Raw genomic sequence first — 25485 nt, 5'->3', positions numbered from 1 at the left:
CCACCAGGCGCTTCTGTCATTGATCTCTGCCAAGGATCCCGACTCCGAGACCTTCACTGCAATCAGGCACCATTACTCTGAAGGTGGTCTCTGTCTGAGCATAGATAATAGTGTTTTCACATCATGCTTCTAGTCTATCTTCAGGTGTCCTCAGAAACCAGGACCCCACTTTGTAGATAAGGAAACAGGTGCCACAGTCCAAAATAGCTTGCTCCAAATCTCCCATCCTGTGAGCCAGAGGGAGAGATTTCTGCCTGTGCTAGCAGGAATCACTCTACACTGTCTCAAGATCTTAGTCCCATTGGTGACTTTGCAGATGTTGGGTAGCTACAGGTAACTCAGTACTGAAAGTGCTCAGGGATTCCATCAGACAGTGCCTGTGACTTCAGTGGCTCCTGAAGTGAGTGGCCCTTTCTCGTCTCCTAATGTAGACAGTGGGAGCTGTATCACTGCCTGCCATGCAGATGCTGGGTGAACAGTAGTTGATCCTCTGCTTGCTGTTCCTCCTGTTTAACCTGTGTGGGCATCAGTGCTGACACCCAGTCATACTTTGGTAAAGCCCAGGCCCAGGACAAGTGAGGTCTGTAAATAGTCATTTAGGGGTGGTGTTCATGGTTGGAAGTGGAGGGGTGGCAGATATGCTCGCAGGAGAGGGGATCAGGGAAAGTTGCAGGAACAACTGGCCTTGAGCCCGGCATGCTACCTCCCTCACACTTGTAATTCTAGCACTTGGAAATTGGAAACAGGACTTCTTTGAGTTCTAGGCCATCCTTGAACTACAGAAAGATACTTTCTCAAATGAAATAAAAAAGGTATGTGTAAGAAAGAGCTGAGCTTTCTGGATGGCCAAAGGCGTATTTGCTGAGCTGTGGCAGGAATTGTTTCTCAGTGCTGGGATTGAACCCAGGGTCTTGAGCGCAGTGTGCAAACCTATCACCAGGCTACATCAATAGCCCCCCGAGGGGTCTTTTGAAAAGAACTGGTAAGTGTTAAAGGAGGGGTGGGGGCAGCTTGACTAGCTACCATCCCTTTATGACACTACCTCTGTGACCTCCTGCTTTATTGAATTAGTTGGGCCCTCTGTGGTTCATGGCACTGTCCTAGCTTTGCAGAGACTGGTAAAGGTCTTGGTGAAGCTTACTGATCCGGAGGAAATGGCAGCTGGTCACTCCACCCTCAAAGAACATCCTTTTTCCGGTGAGCCAGTTGAAACTTTGCTGTATTGTAGTTATCTCCCAAGGTCCAAAGTCCCTACAACCAGATTTGCAGGCTGAGAACAGACCAGATTGCTTCCAAGTAGTCAATCCTCCCTCTTGGAAGTCCAGTTCCCAGCCATTTGCGGGGTCGGGGAAATCTCTGCTTGGGTTTGGCTGGATAGGTAGCTGGGGACCCTCCTTACAAAGGCAGACCTCCTGATGACTGGCAGCTGAGTTGAGTAGACACTGCTAGAGTTGGCCTCTATGATTCCATTTGGTGCTTCTAACCCCAACAGGAAGCCCAAGTGTCTGGGCAGGTAGCACAGTTGCTAGACTGCTTTGTCCAGCACGCTTGACGTCTTGAATTCCATCCGGCACCAGGTGTGGTGGCCGTCCAGGTGTTGAAAGTCAGCCTGGAGTACCTGAGACCCTGTCTAAAAAAAGATGTTGGAACCAGACCTCTGTACTAGGATTGGCTATGCTGTGTGATTTTTTTTTTTTTTTTTGGTTTTTCGAGACAGGGTTTCTCTGTGTAGCTTTGCACCTTTCCTGGAGCTCACTTGGTAGCCCAGGCTGGCCTCGAACTCACTGAGATCCGCCTGGCTCTGCCTCCCGAGTGCTGGGATTAAAGGCGTGCGCCACCAGTGCCCGGCGCTGTGTGATTTTGAGACAAGTTATGTACTGTTTTGGAGTCTGACTTATTTTCTCTAAAGAGTTCTGAAGATAATGCCTTGCTCACTTACAGATTTGGCCAGAATATGAAGTACTCTGTGTCTTTCCATTTCTTCAGTTGATAAAAAATGATTTTACTTTTTCATGTTAGTGGAAGAGGCAGTGTGTGCTCTGAACCTCACATTGTCACCCCACACGTAACCTAAAGATCTCCACCCAGGCCCCACTGGGTGACCCAGTCTCACCAGCTGCCTTTATCCCCCCCATAGAAATGTTCTCAGCCTCCTCTCGAGGGCAGTTGCTGAGACTTCCACTGCTAGAAGGTGATTTCATCTCTTTCCTTGGTGGTTCCTGACTCCTTTGTGGGTACACCATTAGTTCAGCCTGTCACCTGAGAGCACACCCCTAACTGCCTTACCATCAGGAAGCCTTCCCAGTTTCAGCTCACTGCTTTTTCCCTGCAACACGTTTTTGTTTCTTTTGCTAACTTTTGGCAAAACACTGTAAGCTCCATGAGGTCAGGGACCACTTGACAGCCCTTATCCCAGAGCCTTAGTGTGTGGGCTAAGGCACAAAAAATAAGGAACTCTAAAGGTCGCCCCAGTGTTCGGTTCTTCCATCCTCAGTGCCTGGCTCAGCAAGGGCGTGTGGCAAGTGAGGCCCAGAGCCAAAACCACCATGAAAAGTCCTAATTCCACTTGGCTATGGCGGATTTCCAGCCCTTGAGTCTGATTGTGCCTGGGCAACGGTCTCCTAGGAGACAGGAAACAGAGGGCGGAGCCCCAGAGGGCGCCTGGGCGGAGCCGCACACTGGGGTGCCGGGAGTGATCCTGGCGAAAGGCGCATGCAGGCCCTCAGCGCGGCTCTTTTCCTGAACGCGGGGCAGCTTGGGCCTGCAGCCGCCTGTTACAACCAGGAAGACGGCTCGGAGTGCAGCTGGCGCGGGAGGCCGCAGCCACCCGAGCTCTGCACCAGTTCCCCTTCCCGGTGGCTCTTCCCGGAGTTCCGCCCGCCGAGGAGGCTACAATGGCCCGGGCCCGCCTCCGCCAGGCCCGAGGTGGCGCACTACGGCGGCAGCCGTGGGGATTGCAGCCCATTGCCTGTGCGCCACCTAAGCAGCGCCCACGAGTTCGTGCCGGGTGCCCAGGGCACTGCAAATCCCTACCCCGTCTGCTCCCTGCTCCCCACGACCCTGGATGAGCCCCTGCCTGATGTCCCGCCCCCGCCTGATGGTGAGGCGCAGCACGGGCAGCCAGCCAGCCCTGACATCCTGCCGACTGCAGGGAGAGGTTGCGAGGGTGGAAGGAATGGGGAGTCTGGAGAGCACCGGATACAGGGTAGGGGCAAGGGAGCGCGGGTACCCGGAGTCAGAGAAGTCCCAGGGCCAAACCCTTAGCTTTCTGTGTTCCTGCTCCGCATCTCTCTGCAGATTCCCTTGTCCTTTGGCGAGGATTCTCCAAGGGACCTCACTCCATGGGCCGACTCAGAAACGCCAAAATCCACGTAGAGAGAGCCGTCAAGGTCGGAGGGGATGGGGGGATGTGGCTACACTTACTGGTTTCTCATATCCTTAAAAAATAAATCCATACATGTCAAAGAAAGACTTAATACACGCACACACGCTCGCGCATCTGTAAGTGTCCCTCACCTCCGTCCTCAGCCCCTCTTTAGGCCCAGAGTCTCGGCTGAATTGTCTCTACCTAGGGATACGGTCTTCAGCTCTCTCAGCCCCGATTCCCATTAGAAATCACTCTCATCTAGGGCCGTGATACCCAGTAAGGAGCCATGTCCTGCAGCCCCTAACTGCCTTCCTCCTGCTGGGGCACTGTGTCTCACAAACGGGCTCCACACTCCACCCTGGGCTGAATGGCTGGCTCACACTCCTAGTTTCCCTTGCTTACTCCCTGGCCTCCGCGTCTGAAGATTGCCCAGATGTTTGTGATTCCTTGGGTCCCTCTCCACGCACCCCTTCTCTTGAGCTTGGGGGTCCAGGATCATACCGTGTCCTGCATCCCCTTTTCCTGCCTCCAGCCCCCACCCTGGAGATCCAGCCCTGTGCTGGATGTCTCCACCCAACGAGCTCACCAGCACCTCATGAGCACTTGCATCCCAAACCTTACCCCTGTTCCATCGTCTAAACCCGTCGTCCTCCCCAGTATCCAGTTTTCCCCATCACTTGTTTTAGAAGCCAGAAATCCATTCTTCCGGTTCCATCCATCCATCAGCAAACTCATCCACACCTCCAACATGAGTCTCAAGCTAGCACCCCCCTCCCAGTTTCCGCATTACCACCCTCCTCCCATCACTGTTGTTCAGACCATGGCATCCTCCTAAGGATCTGCCTCTGTGCCTTCCCCCACCCCCACTGATTCTCCATGCATTGGCATGCAAACTCATGGAACCTCCTTTACTTCCTTCCTTACCCTCTTGACTCATTCCTCTCCTTATAAAATACAAAGCTGAATGTTAAGGTCCATGGGGCCCTCCACAGTCCAGTCACACTCCGTTATTCTTGGGAGCGAGCTCTCGTTTGTCAGACTTCTCTCCCTGGCCTCTCATTCCCTCTGACTTCTAGCTAGCCTCCAGACCTTTGCACATGTCACTCCACCCTGCGTCAAGTGCCATTTGTTCAGCTCTGCATTTGTAGCTCCTGCCCAGTTTGCCCAGTTTGAGACTAGGAACATCAGTGTTAGAATGGGTACTTAGCATGTACAAGGCCCTGGGCTTAATCCCCAGCACCAAAAAAAAGGAAGAAGTCTTTGCTCAGTCACTTAACTACCATGTACTTCTGGAGAAACTGTTTAGCCTCTGTGTGCCTTTAATATGTAATTAAAATGCAAATTGTTCTTAGTGGTGCATGTAAGAGCTTACCACATAATAGGTATTCAGTAACTGTTAGCTATTCATGTTTATTTTTCTTCTTGTTTATAAGCTGCCTCCTACTGGGATATTAAAATTCCCTGAAGGCAGAGATCCTGTCTGGTTCATCATTGCCTCCTATATGTCTGATGCTGAAGGAAGTCCCTGCCTCTCACCTTACAGCAGAAGAAGATCTTCATGATTCATGGCCGCTACCCAGTGATCCGGTGTCTATTGCGCCAGAGGGGATGGGTAGAAAAAAAGATGGTCCCTCCCCAAGGCACCACCCTGCCACCACCCCCGAAGGATCTAGACAGTTTGGTGATGGGTGATAGTGATGCCACAGAGGATGGTGAGTAGGTCTCTCCTTGTGCACAAGCTGAGTCCTTCCTGAGACCTTTTCCGTTGCTTCCCACTGGTCCAGGGTTGAGACCTTAAAGGGCTGGGGGGCATAGACACAGTCCCATGGAGTCATCCTTCACATCCACAGAGGATGAAGAGGAAAACGAGGAGTTTCGGGAGCCACAGCTGTTGGACTTCGATGGGTTTCTGGAACTTGATGACCTGGATGGGGTACACGCTTTGATGGTGAGGACTCTGGGGGTCAGTATATAACGGGGGGGGGGCTGGCAGGAGGCGTCTGTTCAGAGAAAGACCATCCAATTGGATGTCCTTCCTTCTCTGAACCCCAGCTTCCAGTCTGGAAAATCAGATTGCTTCTCTAAAGATTGACTAGTGTAGCTAGAGTTTTCCTGCCTGGTTCACAGTCAGGACAAATCTCTGTCACCTGCCAGTCCCATAGCCGCTCAGACCCAACCAAGTAAACATAGAGACTTATATTGGTTACAAACTGTATGGCCGTGGCAGGCTTCTTGCTAACTGTTCTTATAGCTTAAATTAATCCATTTCCACAAATCTATACCCTGCCACGTGGCTCGTGGCTTACCGATATCTTTTCATGATGCTTGTCAGGGTGGCAGCTGGCAGTGACTCCCGCCTTCCTGTTCTTTTATTTCTCCTGTTAGTCCCGCCTATACTTCCTGCCTAGCCATGGCCAATCAGGTTTTATTTATTGACCAATCAGAGCAACTTGACATACAGACCATCCCACAGCACAGTCAAGTACAGACCATCTCAGACACCTACACTCAGGCCCGTGGTCCTAATCATTCTCTATGCGGACCTGCTGGGTAAAGCCATGAGGAACCCAAGAACGGGCTCCCACAGGACATACAGAACATCCCACAGCAGACTAAGTCTGTAGAGTGGTGAGGGACTCTGTAGGGCTACTAGGGTGGTTTTGATGGCTCTCCCTACCACTTAAAGACTACTTTGCTCATCTCCTTCCTTTGCCCTTGGTAAATGAAGGCTGTAAGAAATGGCTTTAAAAGTCAAGAGACAAGCAAAGGTGATGTGTCCTTCAATCAAGTGAGGACCTGAGTTCAAGCCCCAGAACCCAGGTGTGTCAGCTGAACAGTGTGGTGGCGCACGCCTTTAATCCCAGCACTCAAGAGGCAGTGGCAGGCAGATCTCTGTGAGTTCGAGGCCAGCCTGGTCTACAGAGGGAGTTCCAGGACAGTCAGGGCTACACAGAGAAACCCTTTCTCAAAATAAATAAATAAATAAATAAATAAATAAATAAATAAATAAATAAATAAATAAAATAGGCCAGGTATGGTGGTGGTGGAAAGCTGGTAATCTCCGTGCTGGGGAGGCAGAGATTGGTGGGGTCCCCAGGGCTTACTGGCTAGCTAGCATAGTGTACCGTACAAGCTCCAGTCCACTGAGAGACTCTTTGGCAAAAACAAGATGGAGGACTGGAAAATGGCTCAGTGGTTAAGAGTACTGGCTGATGTTACATAGATTTGATTCCCAGCACCCACATGACAGCTCACAACAGTCTGTAACTCAAGTTCCAAGAAATCTGACACCTTCTCCTGGCCTCCCTGGGTGCTGCATGAATTTGGTACACAGACACAAATAAATACATTCTTAAAAAACAAAAAACAAGATGGGTGGCTCCTGGTGGGACCCAAGATTGTACTCTGGCTTACACACACACACACACACACACACACACACACACACACACACACACCACAAACACATTCCTATACACAGAAATATGCACACCAAAACTTGAGAGGCTGGTGTGCTGGTATGAAGGGCATGTGTGATGAGGAGAGGGCACAAGTTCAGAGCTTGGCCCCACCCAGACTAAGTGAACTCTATGAAACTGCCTTTAATCCCAGCACTCGGGAGTTAGAGCAGGTGGATCTCTGTGAGTTCAGGGCCAGCCTGGTCTACAGAGTGATAAACCAGGGCTACATAGAGAAGAAAGAAAAGAAGAAGAAGAAGGAGAAGAAGAAAACAGAGTTCCACTATAAAGCTGAGGTCTGGCTGACCTTGAACTCAAGTTCTCCTTCCTCAGCCTCCTGAGTGCTAGAGTTGTAGGCAAGCGCTATTCCAGGCAGTGGTGGCACACTCCTTTAATCCCAGCGCTGGGGAGGCAGAGGCAAGTGGATCTCCATGAGTTCAAGGCCAGCCTGGTCTACAAAGAGAGTTCCCAGACAGCCAGAGCTACACACAGAAACCCTGTCTCGGAAAAGCAAAAAACCAAACCAAAACAGCAGCAGCCAGGCAAGCACCAGCACACCCATTTTGAACCTTGTTCTATGTGTCTGCTGTATCAGTTCATTTGTCCTCACTCAAGCCCTCTAAGGTGGAGTTAAGGGTGGGGTTACTGCATTGCACAGATGAGACAGAGTGACAGATCCCCACACACAAGGCCACAGAGACTGCAGCTCACCAGAAGAACAGCATAACATTGTCAGCATGAAGCCTTTGCTCGTTCTTTCTTACTCTTTTCCCCCTCCAAGACAGGGTTTCTCTGTGTAGCCCTGGCTGTCCTGGAACTCACCCTGTAGACCAGGCTGGCTTTGAACTCAGAGATCTGCCTGCCTCTGCCTTTCGAGTTCTGGGTCTGTGCCACCATGCCTGACCTGAAGCAACCTTTCCCAATACACAGAGGGGGCAGTTTCAAGCTGGGCAGGGTGGTGGCACATATGTAGCCCAGCGCTTGGGAGGCTGAACAGGAAGACCATGAGTTAGAAGGTAGCCTGGGCTACCTAGTGAGTTTGAGGCTTCCGTGGGCTGCATAGCCGGAGCCTGTCTCTAAAAATAGAGTAGAGCCTGCTACAGTGTTTCTAGCTGATAACCACCCTGTGTCCCAGAGTTGTCCGGAGAATGGAAAGGTTGGGCCCATAGAGAGCCTCCGTCCGTGCTTTGTGCTCGTTGATTGGAGTCCCTGTCGTTCCCCTGGGACAATCACTGATGGTCACAGAGCAAGGTGTGGCATCATGGTGTACAGCTTATTTACTGCCTTGGGACAGGAGGTCCAAGTAGAGGCTGGAAATCTGGCCTGCTGTCTGCTCACCCAGCATACATACCCTCTGGAGCAAATGTCTTCTCGTGCCTTTGTTCGGGCATCTAGACGATGCCTTGAACACCTCCTCTCCTCTCTATGCAGCAGGGCAGGGGGAAGCTGTCCCCACTGGCCTCCCCATCTCCATCACTCCTCTCCTTTTCTCTAGTCCCGCATGGTTCGGAATGAGACCCCCTACCTCATCTGGACCACTCGGAGAGATGTGCTGGATTGTCGCTTCCTCTCCAAGGATCAGATGATAAACCATTATGCCCATGCAGGCTCCTTTACTACAAAGGTAGGCATCCCAGGGAATCCAACCCCACCTTTTGGGCTGGTGGCCCTGCTTCCTGCTATACTTGCCAGTCAGAGAAGATTCTGCAGAGAACATGAGATATGATGTTCTTGGGTTCACATCTGGTCCCCAAACTGTACCTGACCTATGTTGATAATGACGATTGTGGGCTGAGTTCCCGTAAAGTCTGAAAACAGAAAAACACCCAGTCGATGATTGTGAACAAAAGGGGCCCTGGCCTGAACAGAGAGCATGTCTGATCCTGGGTTTCTTAGCAAATGACTCCACCTCTCCAAGGCTCCACTCCCTCATCTTTAGAGGAAGAATCTTTAGATGAGAATACCGACATGTCTGTTGTCTAAGACTGTGTAAAGGATGAAGGGTTTACCAGCATCTGTTATGCCTGTGGCTCTCAACCTGTGGACTGTGAGCCCTCTGGGGCCACATATCAGACATCCTGCATATTAGATACTTATATTTTGATTCATAACAGTAGCAAAATTACAGTTATGAAGTAGCAACAAAATAACTTTATGGTCGGAGGTCACCACAGCATGAGGAACTGTATTAAAGGGTCGCAGCATTAGGAGGGTTGAGAACCACTGTACTGTGTCATCATTCACACTATGGTGTGAACCCTGAAGGCTTCCTGGGTGGCATAGGCTTTTATGGGTGGGAAAGGGTGGGGCCTTCTCAGCTGGGCAAGCCTGGAGATGGATGTCAAGTTAGGCCTTGCAAGTGGGTTGGAAGTTCCAGGCAGAGTCTTCCTGGGTGTCTGAACGTACGCTGCATGTGGAGGAGCCCCTCGACACTCTCTGGGTCCTACCCAGCCCCTTCAGCAGCTGTCTCCATAGGTGGGCCTGTGTCTCAACCTCCGGAATCTGCCTTGGTTTGACGAGGCTGATGCTGACTCCTTCTTCCCCCGATGCTATCGCCTGGGAGCAGAGGATGACAAGAAAGCCTTCATAGGTAAGGGGACTCCAATCCCATGCCTGGCCCCCTCATGCTGTCCGTCCCACAGTGGAAAACAACAGGCCCTCCCCTCTTGCCCTCCCCTACTCAGTAGACTTTCTCTGTAACCCTGGTCCTTTCTGCCCACTAATGAGTCTTCCATCCCTGAGCCTCATGGCTTGGACAATCCTGGCACCTTAGAGAAGCCTAAGGAGCCAGGCTTTTACTCTAGAGCAGGTTCTAGAGGTTGGTGGGTTGGTTCCATGTGCAGATAAGTTGCAGGCTGGACCAGGTTCCATAAAAGGCTGTGGGTCTCTAAGGCAAAGTAGGTTCTGGGTTCAGAATTTGGGTCCAGAGCAGATGGCAGCTTTTAAATTATGTTCTAAACCTGAGATAGAATTTAGGCCACACTGTGATTCAGGTTAGAGTAAGTATCAAAATGGACAAGGAGGGCCAGGGTGGGGGGGGGGTGTCACACCTAAAATCCCCACACTGGGGAAGCCGAGGCAGGATTGCCACACATTTGAGACCACCCTTGTATACATAGCGAGCTCCAGGCCAGTCAGCTTGAAACTGCAAGACCCTGTCTCAAAAAAGAGAAAGAAAGAAAGAAAGAAAGAGTTGAAGCAGGCACAGAGCGCTCTCAGGAGACAGTCTGGGCCAAGTCTGGTTATACCCTGGGTATGACCTTCTGTAGCTGGGGTCGAAGCCAGGTGCCAAAGGGAGACAGGCAAATGAGGTTCTGGATCCAAAATGGGGCAAGCCATGGTGAGGTTCCAGAACCAGGAGAGGCCTGGAGCCTGGGGGCTGAGCAGGGTATCCCTGCCTGGGAGCAGAGGACTTCCGGCTGACTGCGGCCCGCAACGTTCTCAAGCTGGTGGTGAAGTCGGAAGCGAAGCCATACTCCACCTCCATCCAGGCAAGAGAGGAAGAGGTCTTAGGTGAGTGCCGCGGTCACGTCCGCTCCCGCTGTCATGTGCCCAGTCGTCCACTCATTTGTTCATCCACGTGTTTAAGTCATGTGACCAGACTGCAGCCTGTGAAGATAGTTCACTCCCGTTCACCCAGCCATCCATCTGTCTTCCCAGCCACCGTCCGTTCATTCTCTCCATCACCACCCCCCCCACCTCCTGCCGATCACTGCGGTCACTACCACTACCATCCTTCCCATTTTATATCCATCTATCTACTCCCTTCCTTCCTGTCCTTGCACAGTCCATCGTTCTGTCTTCCCATCCACCTGTCTGTCCTCTGCCTCCCAGCTGTCATCCTGCACTCTACCCTGCATCTACCCCCCACCTGTCTACCTGTCAATTTGTTAATTGTCCAGCCCTTGAGTAGGCTTGATTGACCACTTTAGAGAGGCAGGCTGAGACCAGATGACCCATCCCTGCCTGTGATAAACCACTTCAAGTTCTCTGAAAAGACGCAGAGGAACACAGCTATGTACAGATGTTCCCAAGAAACCCCATGACTGCACATAAGGAACATCTGGGAAGGGAGGAGACATAGAAACCCTGTGCATGCTGGTCCAACATACTGCTTTCCCTTCCCCCTCTGCAATACTGGGGCTCTGTGGCCAAAGGACTCTGGGAAGGGGTGGGCAACTTTACTGGAAGAAGACAATTCCCTGGCCCTTCCAGAGGAACCCCTACATACACAACTTCAATTGCTGTCACTTGGTACCTTGACCTAGGTGGATCAGGTACCCAAAAGACTGTTGTGTGCCAGAATCTGGGCTGCAGGAGACCCTGTGTGGCCAGAGACCCTGCACTTAAACTTCTGTGTGCTGAGCTCAATTATGGGTCAAAGTTGCAGGGGGGCAGTTGAGGGCTTGGTTGTATGTCAGAGTTTTTAAATAGGCAAAGGGCTGAGCCGGGTCATGAGTGTGCATCAGGTCCTCTCGGGCAGAGGTTGGCATATCACTTCCATATGAATGCTTCCATTTGCACGAGTACATTAGGACTTTTCAGCTTAAGGGCTGTTGATGTCCATCAGGATTCTGAGAGAAGGGATGCTTTCAGGTATCCCATGGGATGTATAGGAAGCTAAGTCAGATCTGGCTTCATGTGTATCTGGGTTCACCTAGGCAAGGCTTCCAGGTATACTGTAGGGCCAAGTTGTGTCAAGGGGCCCAGGGAAAGAGAGCTGCTGGTAGATGCTGGGGTAGGCATGCTCTAAGAGACCTTTGGGATGTTTAGACTGGAGCCTTAGTTGAGTAAGAGGTGCCCAGAGACAAAATGCTAGGGTTGCAAGTGAATTTAGAGCAGTTTCAGGTGAGTGAGTGGCATGTCTCAGGGTGGCTGGGGGATCAAGTTCACTCCGGGCCTCAGGTGTCTTTAGGGTGAGGCCTCAGGTAAGTGATAGGTTTCAGGTCAGCAAAGGACGATGGCATATGTAACATTACCTGCTTTGACATGGGCTATTTACAGGTCCCTTCCATCCCCACAGAAAACCCACTGCCCAAGAAACAGGAAAAAAAGGCAGTGATGGTGTCCCCAGAGTTTGTGGACGAGGCTCTGAGTGCGTGCGAGGAGCACCTTAGCAGCATGGCCCACAAGGACATCGACAAGGACCCGGATGCCCCGCTGTACTTGAGCCCTGATGGTTGGTCCTTCTTCCTGCACCGCTACTACCAAGTAGTCCAGTAAGTGCCCTGTAGGGCAGAGCTGTGGGCACAGGCACAGGGGTTACGGTCAGACCTTCTCCATCTAGCACAGCCCAAGCCCCCACTTTCTTTTATCCTGGATGCTCCTGCTCAGGAACCCTCAGAGGCTCCCACTAGCTCCATGAGAGAGTCCAATCCACTTTTCCCACCTTAGCATAGCATGTGCCCAAGGTGGGGGCTTGGGTTGTCAGTACACTTAAATTCCAGTTTTTTCTTCCCATCTCCTAAGCTCCGTTATCCTGGGAACATCACTGAGCTTCCTAAACAACTTTTTCTTAAATGCAAAATTGATTTAAAAAAATAGCATCCACCTTGCAGAATGGTATGTGACAGGCCAGTTTGTATTGTGGAATCGGCACAGGCTTGAGGTGTTCACTCAGAACAGTAGTCTAAGGCATTTAGATTTCATCCTAGAGGCCGTTTGTCACTGTGTGACACAGGATGCCTATTCCCATGGGAAGGAAGTAGACGTCACAGAAAGGGGCTTTGTGATCAGTCACGTTTGGAATGATTGGGTTAAACATAGTGAATTTAACAGTTTTCCTTGATGTAGAACTCAGAACCTTTTAGTGTGAGCAAGAGAGTTGGGGAAGGAGAGAACAGGGGTGGTGGTTGTTTTAAAAAAAACATTAACGGCGCTGTTACCAAGCAGAAAGGTCACAAGACACAACAAAATTCCAGACTTTTTGCTTATTACAAAACAAAAACAAAAACAAAAACAAAAACAAAAACAAAAAAAAAAACAGGTGAACAGGAATAGGGGCATCATTTCTCCCGGAAAAACTGCTTCCAGCTGACTTGACTTGGTTGGCGTCGGTTGACTCTTGGTCGGGAGTAGGGAAGGGAGCTTCTGAGGTAGCCAGCTGTCCTGGGGTTGTCTGCTGCTTTTGGGTGCTGTCCAGGTGGAGCCAAGCTGGTTCCAGAGCTCGCTGACCTGTACGGGGGATTCTCTGGAGCTCAGAAAAATTTTGAACATATTAAGAAGCAGCCATGAGAAAATTAAAGTCTTGGGCTGGTGACCATGACATGACATTGTACTCTGCTTATATTGGTTAATGAGAGAGAGAGAGAGAGACAGAGAGAGAGACAGAGAGAGAGACAGAGAGAGAGAGAGACAGAGAGAGAGAGAGAGAGAGGAGAGAGGAGAGAGGAGAGAGGAGAGAGAGAGAGAGAGAGAGAGAGGAGAGAGGAGAGAGGAGAGAGGAGAGAGAGAGAGAGATTTTTACCTGAGATAAGCCTTATCAGAGACAGATTATTTTAAGGCACCTGTTTCCTTTATTAGTTTAGCATCCAGGAGACACAGGTGATCAATTGTTGAGAGCATTTAACAGTAATAGGTGGTTATGTTAAAGTCTGGTTTTTGCAGAGCCCAGACACTTTTGGGTCTGGGGGTGTAAATATCTTTTGATTGTTACTGTTCCTTACCACCTGGGTATATCTGATGGTCCTTGGACTCCAGCTCTATGATGATCCTGTAACAATTAGCTGAGTAGTTAATTAGAAAAGAGAATCAGGAAGAGAAAAGCTTGTGGGGTGAGAACTCATTCTTCTGGGATTGGTGGTGACAAGGCAGTGGATCCTGATGTCCTCTGGAACTTGAGAGAGCAGGGCCCTGTCTGTGTCACTGTACATGAGAAGCACTGTTGACAGGTCTGGAGTGAGGCACATGGAGGGAGCAAATGAAATGAAAGCTCCTACCTTAGCTGGAAAATCTCTTCCCATTAAGTAACCCTGAAAGTACAATTAACTCTGGTGAGGTGGGTAAGGCCATCCCCCTTACATACCCCAACAATAGGGAAATAAGAAGGAGAGGTAGAACCCCAAAACTCCCTCAGGACTGAGTAAGTGGCTCAGTGTCCAACAGGAAGGAAACGGATCGTCCGTCCCATGCTGCATCCTGGGTTCCCTGTGAGCCCATGGCCAAGCCTAAGAGGTCTGCTGGAGGTCTTAGTTTGATGTCCCCATGCCACTGGGTGCCCGGGGGCAGTCAGCTGACCAGTTATCTCTCTAGGTGGCACTTTGAACAGGGCTCAATTGATGGCCTGGCGGGGCACGCACTAGCCCGAGTGGCCTTCTAAAACAGGGACCTGGAAGCCCTTATGCAGCATTTGGCAATTTTGTCACGGGCTTTCTCATTTCTCCCACAGCACACCTTAAATGCCACAGCTGAAACTTCTACCTATGGGGTCAGGAGCCTTGCTCTCCAGGTGCTTAAGTTTAGCCCTAATGTCAGGGAGCTCTGGGAGACAAGAGATGGATTTTAATCCGTGTCTTAATTTTTTTTTTTTTTTGATAGTTTGCTGGCTTGAGGGCAGCTTTAGGAAGACCCACCAGGAGGCAGGCTGTAAACTGATCTCTGGCTAGAGAGCCATCCAGATTATTATGATCCCAGTGTGGGTCCTGATCATAAACTTATTTGCATGCATCCTAACCTGCTTTCAGACCTGTCCTGCTTAGTGGCCCGCCCAGTACCAGAGAACAGATAAGATACAGTTCTTAGCTGGGCAGTGGTGGGACATGCCTTTAATCCCAGCACTCGGAGGCAGAGGCAGGCAGATCTCTGTGAGTTCGAGGCCAGCCTGGGCTACCAAGTGAGCTCCAGGAAAGGCGCAAAGCTACACAGAGAAACTCTGTCTCGGAAAAAAAAAACAAAAAACAAAAAAAAAAAGATAAGGTTCTTTAGAGTCAGAGATTCCTTAGGTTCAGGAATGCAAGTGGGCAGGAGAGAGAGGATCAGGGAGGGTTCAGAGCTTGGGTAAAAGTGTGGGGATAAGGTAACTTTTCATTTACCCATTCGCTGGCAGAAGTTAGATGATTCCCGTGAAATATCGGGGTTCAAGCAGCCATTACGTGGCCAAATTTACTGGTGTCTGGAGATATTTAAGGAATTTCTCAAAGGAGTGGAATCAAGAGGAGGAAGCCTCCATGTCCCATGACTGCAGCCAAGAGAAAAAAAATAAAAAATTAAAATAGGTAATCTGTGGACCAGCATAAATTAGCAACACAAGTTACGGGAATCGTTGTCCCAGAAGGGGCAAGGGCTGGGGGGCATACATACTAGGGGACTCCCCAGGAGTCCAGACAGCATTCAGTACTTGTCAAGAGAGAGTGTGTGGTGTAGGCAGCTGAGGAGGGGTCCGGCATGAGGAATAGATCTCAGGCTACAGCTGCGGGAAATGGCGAGGGATCGGATAGGGGAAACTCACCAGTCTGGTTAGTGAGTGTGCTGTGCAGAGCCATCGTGGCAGCTGGGCAAATGAAAAATCCAGTTGTCTAGTTATTATACCAGGCTCCACAGTACTTACCATTTTTACAGTGAACTCAGGACCTCAGGCACGCTGGGCAAGAGCTTTACTGTGTGAGCTAGCCCCAAGGCAACCTTTTCTTTTCTTCGTTTTTTGTTTGTTCTTTCGAGACAGGGTTTTTCTGTGTAACAGGCCTGGCTGTCCTGGATCTTGCTCTGTAGACCAGGCTGGCCTCGAACTCACAGAGATCCGCTTGCCTCTGTCTCTGGGATTAAAGGTGTGAGCCACCACCACCCGGCTCCTTTCTTTTAGATTGTTGTACATGAGATACACAAGTGCTGTGCAGGTCAGAGGGCAATTTTGTGGAATTAGTTCTCCCCTGTTTTAACATGGACAAAACGGCTGTTTAGGCTCAGCTTTCTTTCCTTTTATTTTTGTTTTTTGTTTCTTTGTTTCAACCTCTGCAGACCAGGCAGGCCTCACAAGGCTCGCCTGCCTCTGCTTCTCACATGCTGGGATTACAGGAGTGTAATCCTGTAATTACACCACACCACACCCAGCTTGGCTCAGCATTCTGAAACTAAGAATCCTTTTGTTTTGTTTTTCCAGACTGGGTTTTCACTGTGTAGCCCTCTCTGTCCTGTCCTGGAACTCGCTCTGTAGACCAGGCTGGCCTGGAACTTGAGATTCACCTGCCTCTTAATCCCGAGTGCTTGGGTGAAGCCGGCAGGCTTTGCACCCTGGCTCAGCCACTCCACCTGGTGTGTGTGTGTGTGTGTGTGTGTGTGTGTGTGTGTGTGTGTGTGTGTGTGTGTGTGTGTGTAGCCTCGGGCAGGTCCCTTAACTCTCCCGGCTTCATTTGCATTTCCCTAAAATTGTCTGAGTAATAATTCCCTAGAGGGCTGCTGCAGGGAATGGGTGTGTGTGTGTGTGTGTGTGTGTGTGTGTGTGTGTGTGTGTGTGTGTGTGTAAGTCTGGCAGGGAGCCTGGCTTGGTGAGTGCCCCATCCTCTGGGTCTTAGGGAGGAAGGTGTCAGTAGGTAGAGTGTGGAACTGGGGAGGGCTGTAGTCCAGATAGGTTAGAGGTGATTTGGGAGTGGAAAGCAGGAAGACGTAGCTAGGTGTCCCAGGGGCAGACTCGACCAAAGCACAGTTGTGGGGCAGGAAGCTGTGTCTCCTCTTGTCCTATCCTCTCATCTGGCCTCAGGCCCCAACCTCCCCAAGTCCCACTGTCTCCACACAGTGAAGGGGCAGAACTCAGACACCTAGAGGCCCAGATCCATCGCTGTGAAGACATTCTACAGCAGCTTCAGGCCGTGGTACCCCAGATTGACATGGAGGGGGATCGAAACATCTGGATTGTGAAGCCAGGAGCCAAGTCCCGAGGCCGAGGTAGGGGAGCAGCCTCTTCTTCCGGTTTTAGTACCTTTATCTACCACTAGAACTGCCAGGTTTGGATCTCAGCTCTGTTACTAATATGCTGTGTGACCTTGAACAAGTTGATTCACCTCTCTGAACCTGTTTTCTCCGTAGTGAAATGGGGATGGTGCTAAGTCTGTCAGGTGACGGCTAAATGCAGCACACACCTGCATGGTGTGTGGTCGGTGGTCCCCCCACGGATGGGGCTGCTTTGCCTCTCACTACCCATAAGACCTTTTCTGAGCCTTACCTTCACTGAATCACTTCAGTGAATCTACTGTGTACACATGAGGGTCCAGCATCAGCCTGGCCTTTAAAGACTATAGAAGGCCTCCCGAGAAATAGACAGAAATTTTATAATGATGATATTCTTTATTGAAAAAGAGCTACATGTCAATGTACAGGTGAGTGGTGTCACAAAGTGACCACACTGTATCTCTGGTTCCCGGGGATCCAATCCTCTTCTGGCCTCCACAGACCCCAGGCACGCATGTGGCACATAGACAAATGTAAAACATTTATACACTTAAGATAAAAGTGAACTTAAAAAAACAGAAAAAGGAAAGTGTATCTGTGCCCCGGGCATTAGATTATCATCCAAAGTGGAAACAAAAGCAACGTTCAAGGCCAGCCTTGGCTACACAGTAAGATGAGACCAGCCTGGACTACATGATAACCTGTCACACACTAAATAAAAGGAAGAAAAAAAAGAGGGAAAACGAGCTGGGCATAGTGGTACACGCCTTTAATCTCAGCACTCAGGAGGCAGAGGCAGGTGAGTTCGAGGACAGCCTGGTCTACAGAACGAGATCCAGGCCAATCAGAGCTACACGGTGAGACCCTCACTCAGAAAGAAAAAGAGAGAAAGAAGAAGGGAAATGAGAAAAGCAAAAAGGAAAGAAAACACATGTGTCCTTGGACGTGAGACCTTGCAGCCAGAGTTAGTTGTCACAGTGAGGTGGCCCTGCTTCATCCCATAGCCTCGCCAAGCTCCACGAGCCTATGAGAGCAAAGCATAGATTAGTCGTGCAACCTGGAAAGCTCTGCATGGGATCTGGGCACAGCAGCTAGCTTCACCCTGGACAACCAGGGAGGTTTCTGTAGCCTTCAGTTTCCTAGTCTGAAGGAGGGAAGCAGTGTATGTATGTTCGTGGTCCACAGTATCTAAATGTGCACAAGAATGGTCAGAGGACAACTTAGGGGTCTGTCCTAAGAACTGAACTCAGGTGATCAACCTTGGTGATAAGTGCCTTTGCCCACTGCCCATCTTGCCCTTATTTAATTTTTTCTAATGTTTATTAAATATTATGCGGATGTGTTTTGCCTGCTTGTATGTATGTGCCCTGTGTGTGTTCCTGTTTCCTATGGAGGCCAGAAGAGGGTGTCTGGTCTCCTGGAACTGGAGTTCTGCCATATGAGTGCTGGGGTCCTCTACAAGAACAGCAAATGCTCTTAATGTCAACCATCTCTCCAGCCCCCCAACCTTCGGTTAAATTTTAACTGTATATAGCAAAACAAAGCTTATCAAACAATTAGATTGGGGGTGATGGGATACCTGTGGTCCTCCGGTCCTTCTCCAAGCCTTTCGGGCCCTGACTCCCTGGGCTCCCCCTCAGGTATTATGTGCATGGACCACCTGGAGGAGATGCTGAAGCTGGTGGACTGCAACCCCATGCTCATGAAGGACGGCAAGTGGATTGTGCAGAAGTACATCGAGCGACCACTGCTCATCTTTGGCACCAAGTTTGACCTGAGACAGTGGTTCCTGGTGACGGACTGGAACCCACTCACCGTGTGGTTCTACCGAGACAGCTACATCCGCTTCTCCACACAGCCCTTCTCCCTGAAGAACCTGGACAAGTGAGCCGCCTTCCCTCCACCTCCCCTGACCGTCCCGCCTAGTGGGGAAGTTGGCAAGCAGAACGGTGGACTCTGCAGGCAGGGAGGTGTCTCTTCACCACCACCACCCACCCTCCACTGCAGGAGCTTGCCAAGAGGGTGTCCTTGGGATACAGAAATGAGCAAAACAAGAACTCCAGCTAATCCAGGGCTTACATCCTAGCAATGAGCTTGGGTAATCACGGCTAACAGACTAGAAGGTGATGTGTGTCATGAAGAAAATGTAGGTCTGGGTCATGGCAGACTAAGAGAAACTTGAGAGGGGAAAGGCAACTTGTGGTTTGCTCTTGGGATGAGAGGAAACCTTGATGAGGCCTGGGTTCAAATTCCATCTCTTCAGCATCCAGGTTGTGTTCCTCTAGAGATGCGGAAATACTATTCAAGCCTCAGTTTCTGTCGGGGCACAGTGGTCCCATCTGTAATCCCAGCACTTGGGAGGCTGAGTCTGAAGGATTTTGAGTTTAGAGACATCCTGGGCTATATAATAAGACCTCTCTCAAGACAAAACAAGCCAAATGTGGTAGCTCGTGACTGTAATCCTAGAACTTGGGAGGCTAAGACAGGAGCCAAAATCAAGCCAGGTACAGTAGTGGATGCCTGTGATCCTAGTGCTTGGAAGGTAGAGGCAGGACAACCAGTTCACCGTCATCCTCAGCTACACGGCAAATTTTAATCTAGCCTGGGTGACATGAGACCATTTCAAAGAAACAGACCAGCCTCAGTCTCCACATCTGAAGACTGGAGCAGCAATGCACTGTAGCTGTCTATCATCAAGCACTCCACTTAGGATAAGTGCTTCAGCTGGGTGATATCATAGTCATTTCTCGAGCATAAAGCAGTGAGCTATTGCCATTTTAAAGATGAGCGGGACAAGCAGGGTAAAAGATTTGCCTGAGACCTCACAGCTGGTCATTGGGGAAGCTGGGCTTTGACCACCCAGGGGCCACCCTCCTCTCCCTGTCTTGTTCCCTGCCACACACACGAAGGGTGGACTGGTGACTGTGGCCTGTCAGCAACACCTGCGTGTTCTGAGAAAGCAATGGCCCTGGCCTCAGGTGAATGGGGGTGGGGGTGGGGGTGGGGCGGCCTCTGTGCTTCCGTCCTGTTGATCTTCAGCAGAGGCCCATCTCAGTTAAGCTCACCGGGACGGCTGACAGCAGGGCTCCTGCCTGCAGCCCTGAAGCTGGACTCCAGGACTCAATGTTGTCTCTGCTCCACTCTAGCTCCGTGCACCTGTGTAACAACTCCATCCAGAAACACCTGGAGGCCTCCTGTCACCGGCACCCCATGCTGCCCCCCGACAACATGTGGTCCAGCCAAAGGTTTCAGGCCCACTTGCAGGAGCTGGGCGCCCCAAATGCCTGGGCTAGCGTTATTGTACCTGGCATGAAGGCTGCTGTGATCCACGCCCTGCAGACCTCCCAAGACACCGTGCAGTGCCGGAAGGCCAGCTTCGAGCTCTATGGGGCCGACTTTGTGTTTGGGGAAGACTTCCGGCCCTGGTTGATTGAGATCAACGCCAGCCCCACCATGGCACCTTCCACCGCGGTCACGGCCCGCCTCTGTGCAGGGGTGCAAGCGGACACCCTGCGTGTGGTCATTGACCGGCGGCTGGACCGCACCTGTGACACAGGAGCCTTTGAGCTCATCTATAAGCAGGTGAGATGTTCCAGCACCTTCCACAGGCAACCCCACAGCAAAGCCCTGGGGGCTGCTGTGAGACACAGTTCATGACCTGTGTGCTTGGCCTGCCCCCACAGAATGTCCTAACATAGACATGTCCCTCTGGCCTGTCTCCTCATCTGTGGAGGTCACTGTCCTCTGAGAGCCATTAATGCCATGAGTTCGTACTCACAGATAATATTTTCAGAGGTTCTGGGGTCTGCTCAGTTTCCAATCGAAGCCTCTAGGTAATAACCTCATTCCCTCGTCTGTGAAGTAAGATGGTACCTGGCTCCTCCTTTGTGTGCTGTAAGAATGAAGTAGTTTGATCTTCACACAGGGGTTTGCTAGGGTGCCTAGCCGGAGGACACAGGACCGCTTTAGCTACTACTGTCTCTGCCCAGTAAGGCTGCTGGGAGCTCCATGAGCTGCAAGGCCCATCAAAAGTCAATTAGTGGTATCTGTTATTGCTGTTATAATAGTGATTATTACTGTGTTATTCATCTTCTTCCAAAAGCGGATTTGATCTTGCTTGTTTATAATAAGTATAGGATTGTCTATTATTCAGCCAAAAACAATACTTTGTTTTATTTATTTATTTTTTTTTAGTTTTTTTGAGACAGGGGCTTACTCTGTATAGCCTAGGCCAGCCTAGAACTTATGCTGTTGCCCAGGCTAGCCTGAAACTCATGGCATTCCTCCTGCTTCAAGCCTCCCAAGTGCTAAGATTATAAACTGTCTAACCAAGGCCGGTTTTCCACAGTGCTGCAGACTCCCAGCAGGTTTGTTAGAGTTCTGAATCCACCACTGCATGAAGTCACCCATTAGGTCAAAGCCCTCCTGCTCTAATTCTCTCTAGAAGCACCCTTGCGGGCACACCAGGGGCGTGCTTCCCAAAAATCCTAGGTTTTCTCAGTCCCGTCTGGTTGACAGCTGGACACGGGGCTCCCACCTTCCACCCTGTGGCGTTTGGAAGGCTGATCACTTGGAGTTCAAGGGAAGCTAGGGTGACATAGTGAATCCCAGGCTAGCCTGGGCTTCAGAGGGAGACCCTACTTAAAAACAACAACCATGCAAACAAACAAAACTTTAAAAGAATGTTTTTAAGGGTTTCTGAATTCTGAGAATGATTTTTAAGTAAGAGTCTTCCAGCTAAGATTCAGCGAGGTCTAGGATTGCTACAGGAAGGGAAAACACTGACCACATGTTTCTTACAGCTCCTGATCATCTTCAAATAATGTGCTGGCAACAGGGTTCAGTTTTGTTAGGGCTATCATCACTAGGTGTCAGGGATGGACTCCAGGCCTGCATGCTCGGCATGTGCAGTACTACTGAGCTACACCTCCAGCTTTAAAAAAAAGTAAAGCAGGTGTACACATATACCTGTAATCACAGCGCTTGGGCAACAGAGGCAGGAGGATCGTCACAAGTTCACAAGCAGCCTGGTTTATATAGCAAATGTCAGTTCAGCCAGGGCTTTATAATGAGATTCTGTCACAAACAATGTAGTCTTGGAAGAGAAGAGGGGAGATGGGAAAGAGGAAGTAATTCGCAGTTTAAAATAGAGCAAAATTTGAACAGGCCATGGCAGCACATTCCTGTAATCCCAGCATTTAGGAAGCTGAGGCAGGAGGATCAGGAGTTCAGAGTTATCCTTGGCTATATAGTGAGCTTGAGGCCAACCTGCCTGGGTCACATGAAACCTCGTCTCAGAACAAACAAAACTGAATGGCTGGGCACTCTCCTTCCTCAAATGTCCTTTGTCCCCGGCTATCTTTTATTGCTGATCTGGTGGCTACACTGGTGCCTTGTCTCTGACCTCCTTTATCTAGGACAACTCCGCTGCTTTATTCCAGGCATCCTGACCTTTGGAAGGCACAGGCCGGCCTGTAGCACTGTCCCGCATTCTGTTTTGTCTGTCTGTCTCCTGGAGTTCTTCAGCTCAGCCTGTTCTCTGAATGTCCTGTAAACTAGAAGATAGATTAACAGGCTGATGAGGTTCAGGATTTCTGGCACCTCATGTGACTGTCACAAGGCACAAGCAGCAGATTCTCAAATTTCTGGTGCCAAATCCGACCTTGGCCTGAGTGGCTGCCTCCAGAGATCTCTATGAGAAGCCATGGTCTCCCCTTTGCAGCTTTTCCCGTTTTCCTTGCATTATTCATTGTGTTTGAGTTTGTGTATATGTGTAGTCACATGCCACAGCACACATGTGGAAGTCAGAGGACAACTTGTGGGAGTCAGTTCTCCCCTCCTACCCCACAGGTCCTGGAGCTTGAACTCAGCAAGTACCTGTACTCCTTAGGCATCTCAACATCTCTCCCCCGAATGTGTTACTATTTTGGGTATCTGTCGGTTTTCTGTTGCTATAACACACTACCATAGACAGTGTGACGAAGAGAACAGGTTGGGGATGCAGAGATGGTTCCGCAGTTAAGAGCACTTGATGCTCTTGTCAAGGACACAAGTTCAGGCCCCAGCACCCACATCAGGCAGCTCACAACTGCCTGTAACTTTCCCTTTCCTCAGAAAGCTACTAGGATTTAGGCTGGAGTCCACCCTGAAGCCCGTCTCTACCCCCAGAGGCCCTACTGAGGACAGCAGTCACTCTGCGTCCCTCTTCTTCTTCTTCTTTTTTTTTTAAATTTTTTTATGTTCATTGGTGTTTTGCCTGCATGTATGTCTGTGTGAGGGTGGTGGATCCCCTGGAACTGGAGTCACAGACAGTTGTGAGCTGCCATGTGGGTGCTGGGGATTGAACCCGGGTCCTCTGAAAGAGCAGCCCGTGCTCTTAACTGCTGAGCCATCTCTCCAGCCCCATCCCTCTACTTGGTATTCACCCTGGGAATTACATTTTCTCACAGGAAACCATGGCTCAATCTACCCATCTCAGGTTGCCCATGGCACGAAACCACTTGCATTCTAACACAGGCCAGAGGTCGCCATGGTGAGCAGTAGGATGGAGTGCTTTGTCCGCATGGCTGAGACTCTGCTTCCCTTGTTTCCTGATCCCTAGGGCTCTGTGACTCTAGGTCCTCTAGACCCCTGGAGAATCGACGGAGTGTCTTGTTTCTCAGAGGGGCCTCCTGTCCAGACACTCCAGAAACTGATTCCATCCATCTCTGCCTTAAGTCACTAGTCACTAGATGGTGTGACTGCCATCGCTAGTGTCTGAGGTGGCCTTGTTTTCTCTCCTGCCCACAGCCTGCTGTGGAGGTGCCCCAGTACGTGGGGATCCGGCTCCTGGTGGAGGGCTCTACCATCAAGAAGCCCATGGCAGTGGGTCATCGGCGGACAGGGGTCCGCTCATCACTCCCTCATCTGCCGACCCAGCAAGGCTCTGGGGAAGGCAAGGACTCAGGATCCCCTACCCACAGGTCAGCCTCTAGGAAGGACGTTGGGGCCAGGAGCCTGGGACACACTGAGAAGCCAGACTCTACTGTCACCACCTCGGTCCCCGGAAAGGGGAAGAAAGGCAAGGCGAAAAGTGCCACCGCCCTGGTCTGCCTCACCCTCCAGAAGTGGGAGCCCCCCGAAATCAGGGTGGGCCACATTTTCAACAGGTCACTGTGTCTGAAACAGCCTGAGGCCTGGGGTAATCCGATGTCCCCCCCAAACCCCAGTGCTCCCAAAGCCACTTCTGCCTGCTCTGCAAGCCCTTCCCAAGCACCTGGGCTTGCCCTCCTGCCAAAAGGCCACCAGTGATAGCAAGTATGAACACTGCTCACCAAATATCTTTAAATATACAACCAAATGACTATTCCAAAGTAGTCACCCTGCCAGGCAGTTAGACCAGAAGATGCCACGGTTGGTCCTCGAGTGCGCGTCCCCGGACTCCAGACCTTGGCTGCTGCCCTAGCCAGCCTTTGCCCTCCTCACACTTCTCTGGGGAAAGGTGCTGCCATCGTGCCCTTCCCGACCCTAACCAGCCCCCTTAGCCCTCACAACCGCCTAGTGAGATAGGTGCTATTGTCCCCATTTTCCAGCCGAGGTAGCAGGAAGTTTAAGGACGTTGCCCGAGGTTGCACAGCTCAGAAGGGGCAGAGCTGGGATGCAGACCCAGGTCTGTTGGTTCCCCAACCCTGTGTTCTTCCCACTGCCTCTGGAGGAGGAGCTGGGAGGGGCTCCGTCCGCCCTCGCCTCCCGTCCCCCACCTCTGCACGTGCCCTGTGGAACTGGTCAGGCTGGGGCCCTCCCCAGCCCCTCACGGCTCCCCTTCTCCCACAGACCCTCCCCACTTCCCTAGTCTCCATTCCAAGGCCTGGCTGCCTTCTCCCTGCGTGCTCCGACCCCAGGGCCGGGTCCTCAGACTGCAGCATGGCCAGCTGGTGGGCTCTAAGGCTCTGTCAACCACAGGCAAGGCCTTGATGACTCTACCTACTGCCAAGGTTCTGATGTCCTTCCCACCTCACCCTGATCTCAAGCTGGCACCCAGCATGCTGAAGTCAGGACAGGTGGGCCTCGAGCTGGGCCTCACACCCTGGCGGGTAGTGCTGAGCAGTGGGATCGGGGCTGAAGGGCACAGACAGAGGGCATCGCCCAGACAATACAGTGCCCCAGGGAAGGGCTTATCCTGCCCAGAACCCTGTCCCAAGACAGAGGCCTGATCATCTCTCTCTCCCTCCCCTCCTTTACACCGAGGCTGCTATTCCCCGGCACCTTGGAGGCCCCCACTTTGGAAGTGCCTTGTGGCCAATGCCCTTTGGAGTTGGACCTCTTCCTAGCACCCACAGGAAAGTCAAGGCCAAAGGCAAGTTCAAGGCCAGACTCTGCGACAAACCCAGGGCTGAGGCCTACCCCGAGAAGAGGCTGAGCCTCCCCAAACCCTTGACCCTTATTTTGACATGCCGGACACGGAGGATCATGGGGGCTAGGAGGCTAGAGAACCCCCTGCTCTGATCTCCACTGCCCCATCCTGGATCCAGCATCAAATTAAAAAAGCAAGTAAAGTTCTCTGGGCTTGGCTTGACTAATGGGAGGCAAGGCTCGTAACAAGAGCTGACCAGCAGGGCCTCCATCACCAAGGGCCGCAGTCCCCACCCAGGGACAGACATTAGCTTCCTCTGCAGGAAGACTGGGGTGCCTGGGGAAAGGGCCTTCACTATGCAGATGAGGAAACTGGAAGGTCAGCCATCAGGAGTGCCCCTTCCCAAAGACAAGCTGGGCTGCCAGAAGAGCTTCCGACGGGCACAGAAC

At 51.1% G+C, this 25485-nt stretch overlaps 1 protein-coding gene across 4 annotated transcripts; it reads left to right on the top strand.

Annotated features, from left to right (window-relative positions):
* Window positions 1-8: 8 nt before the first annotated feature.
* On the top strand, window positions 9-25151 carry LOC114689602 (tubulin monoglycylase TTLL3). Of its 4 annotated transcripts, XM_037204273.1 has the most exons (14): window positions 9-1197; window positions 3298-3389; window positions 4911-5079; window positions 5218-5315; window positions 8321-8449; window positions 9301-9415; window positions 10234-10338; window positions 11849-12044; window positions 16553-16701; window positions 18345-18588; window positions 19851-20286; window positions 23494-23764; window positions 24276-24352; window positions 24517-24742. In XM_037204273.1, exons 1-14 carry the CDS (start codon window positions 1155-1157, stop codon window positions 24655-24657), a joined length of 2265 nt encoding a protein of 754 aa, XP_037060168.1. In that variant the 5' UTR covers window positions 9-1154; the 3' UTR covers window positions 24658-24742. The 4 variants fall into 4 exon arrangements, with proteins under 4 accessions (XP_037060168.1, XP_037060167.1, XP_028719754.1 ...); XM_028863921.2 differs by lacking the exons at window positions 9-1197; window positions 24276-24352 and adding an exon at window positions 1820-3100 and having other exon boundaries at window positions 24517-25151; XM_037204272.1 differs by lacking the exons at window positions 24276-24352; window positions 24517-24742 and having other exon boundaries at window positions 23494-24059.
* The last annotated feature ends 334 nt before the right edge of the window (window positions 25152-25485 follow it).

Source organism: Peromyscus leucopus, chromosome 3 (genome assembly GCF_004664715.2).
Source record: "Peromyscus leucopus breed LL Stock chromosome 3, UCI_PerLeu_2.1, whole genome shotgun sequence".
NCBI lineage: Eukaryota > Metazoa > Chordata > Mammalia > Rodentia > Cricetidae > Peromyscus > Peromyscus leucopus.
Note: the sequence above shows the minus strand (reverse complement) of the source record. Positions and strands in the feature narration are given on the sequence as shown.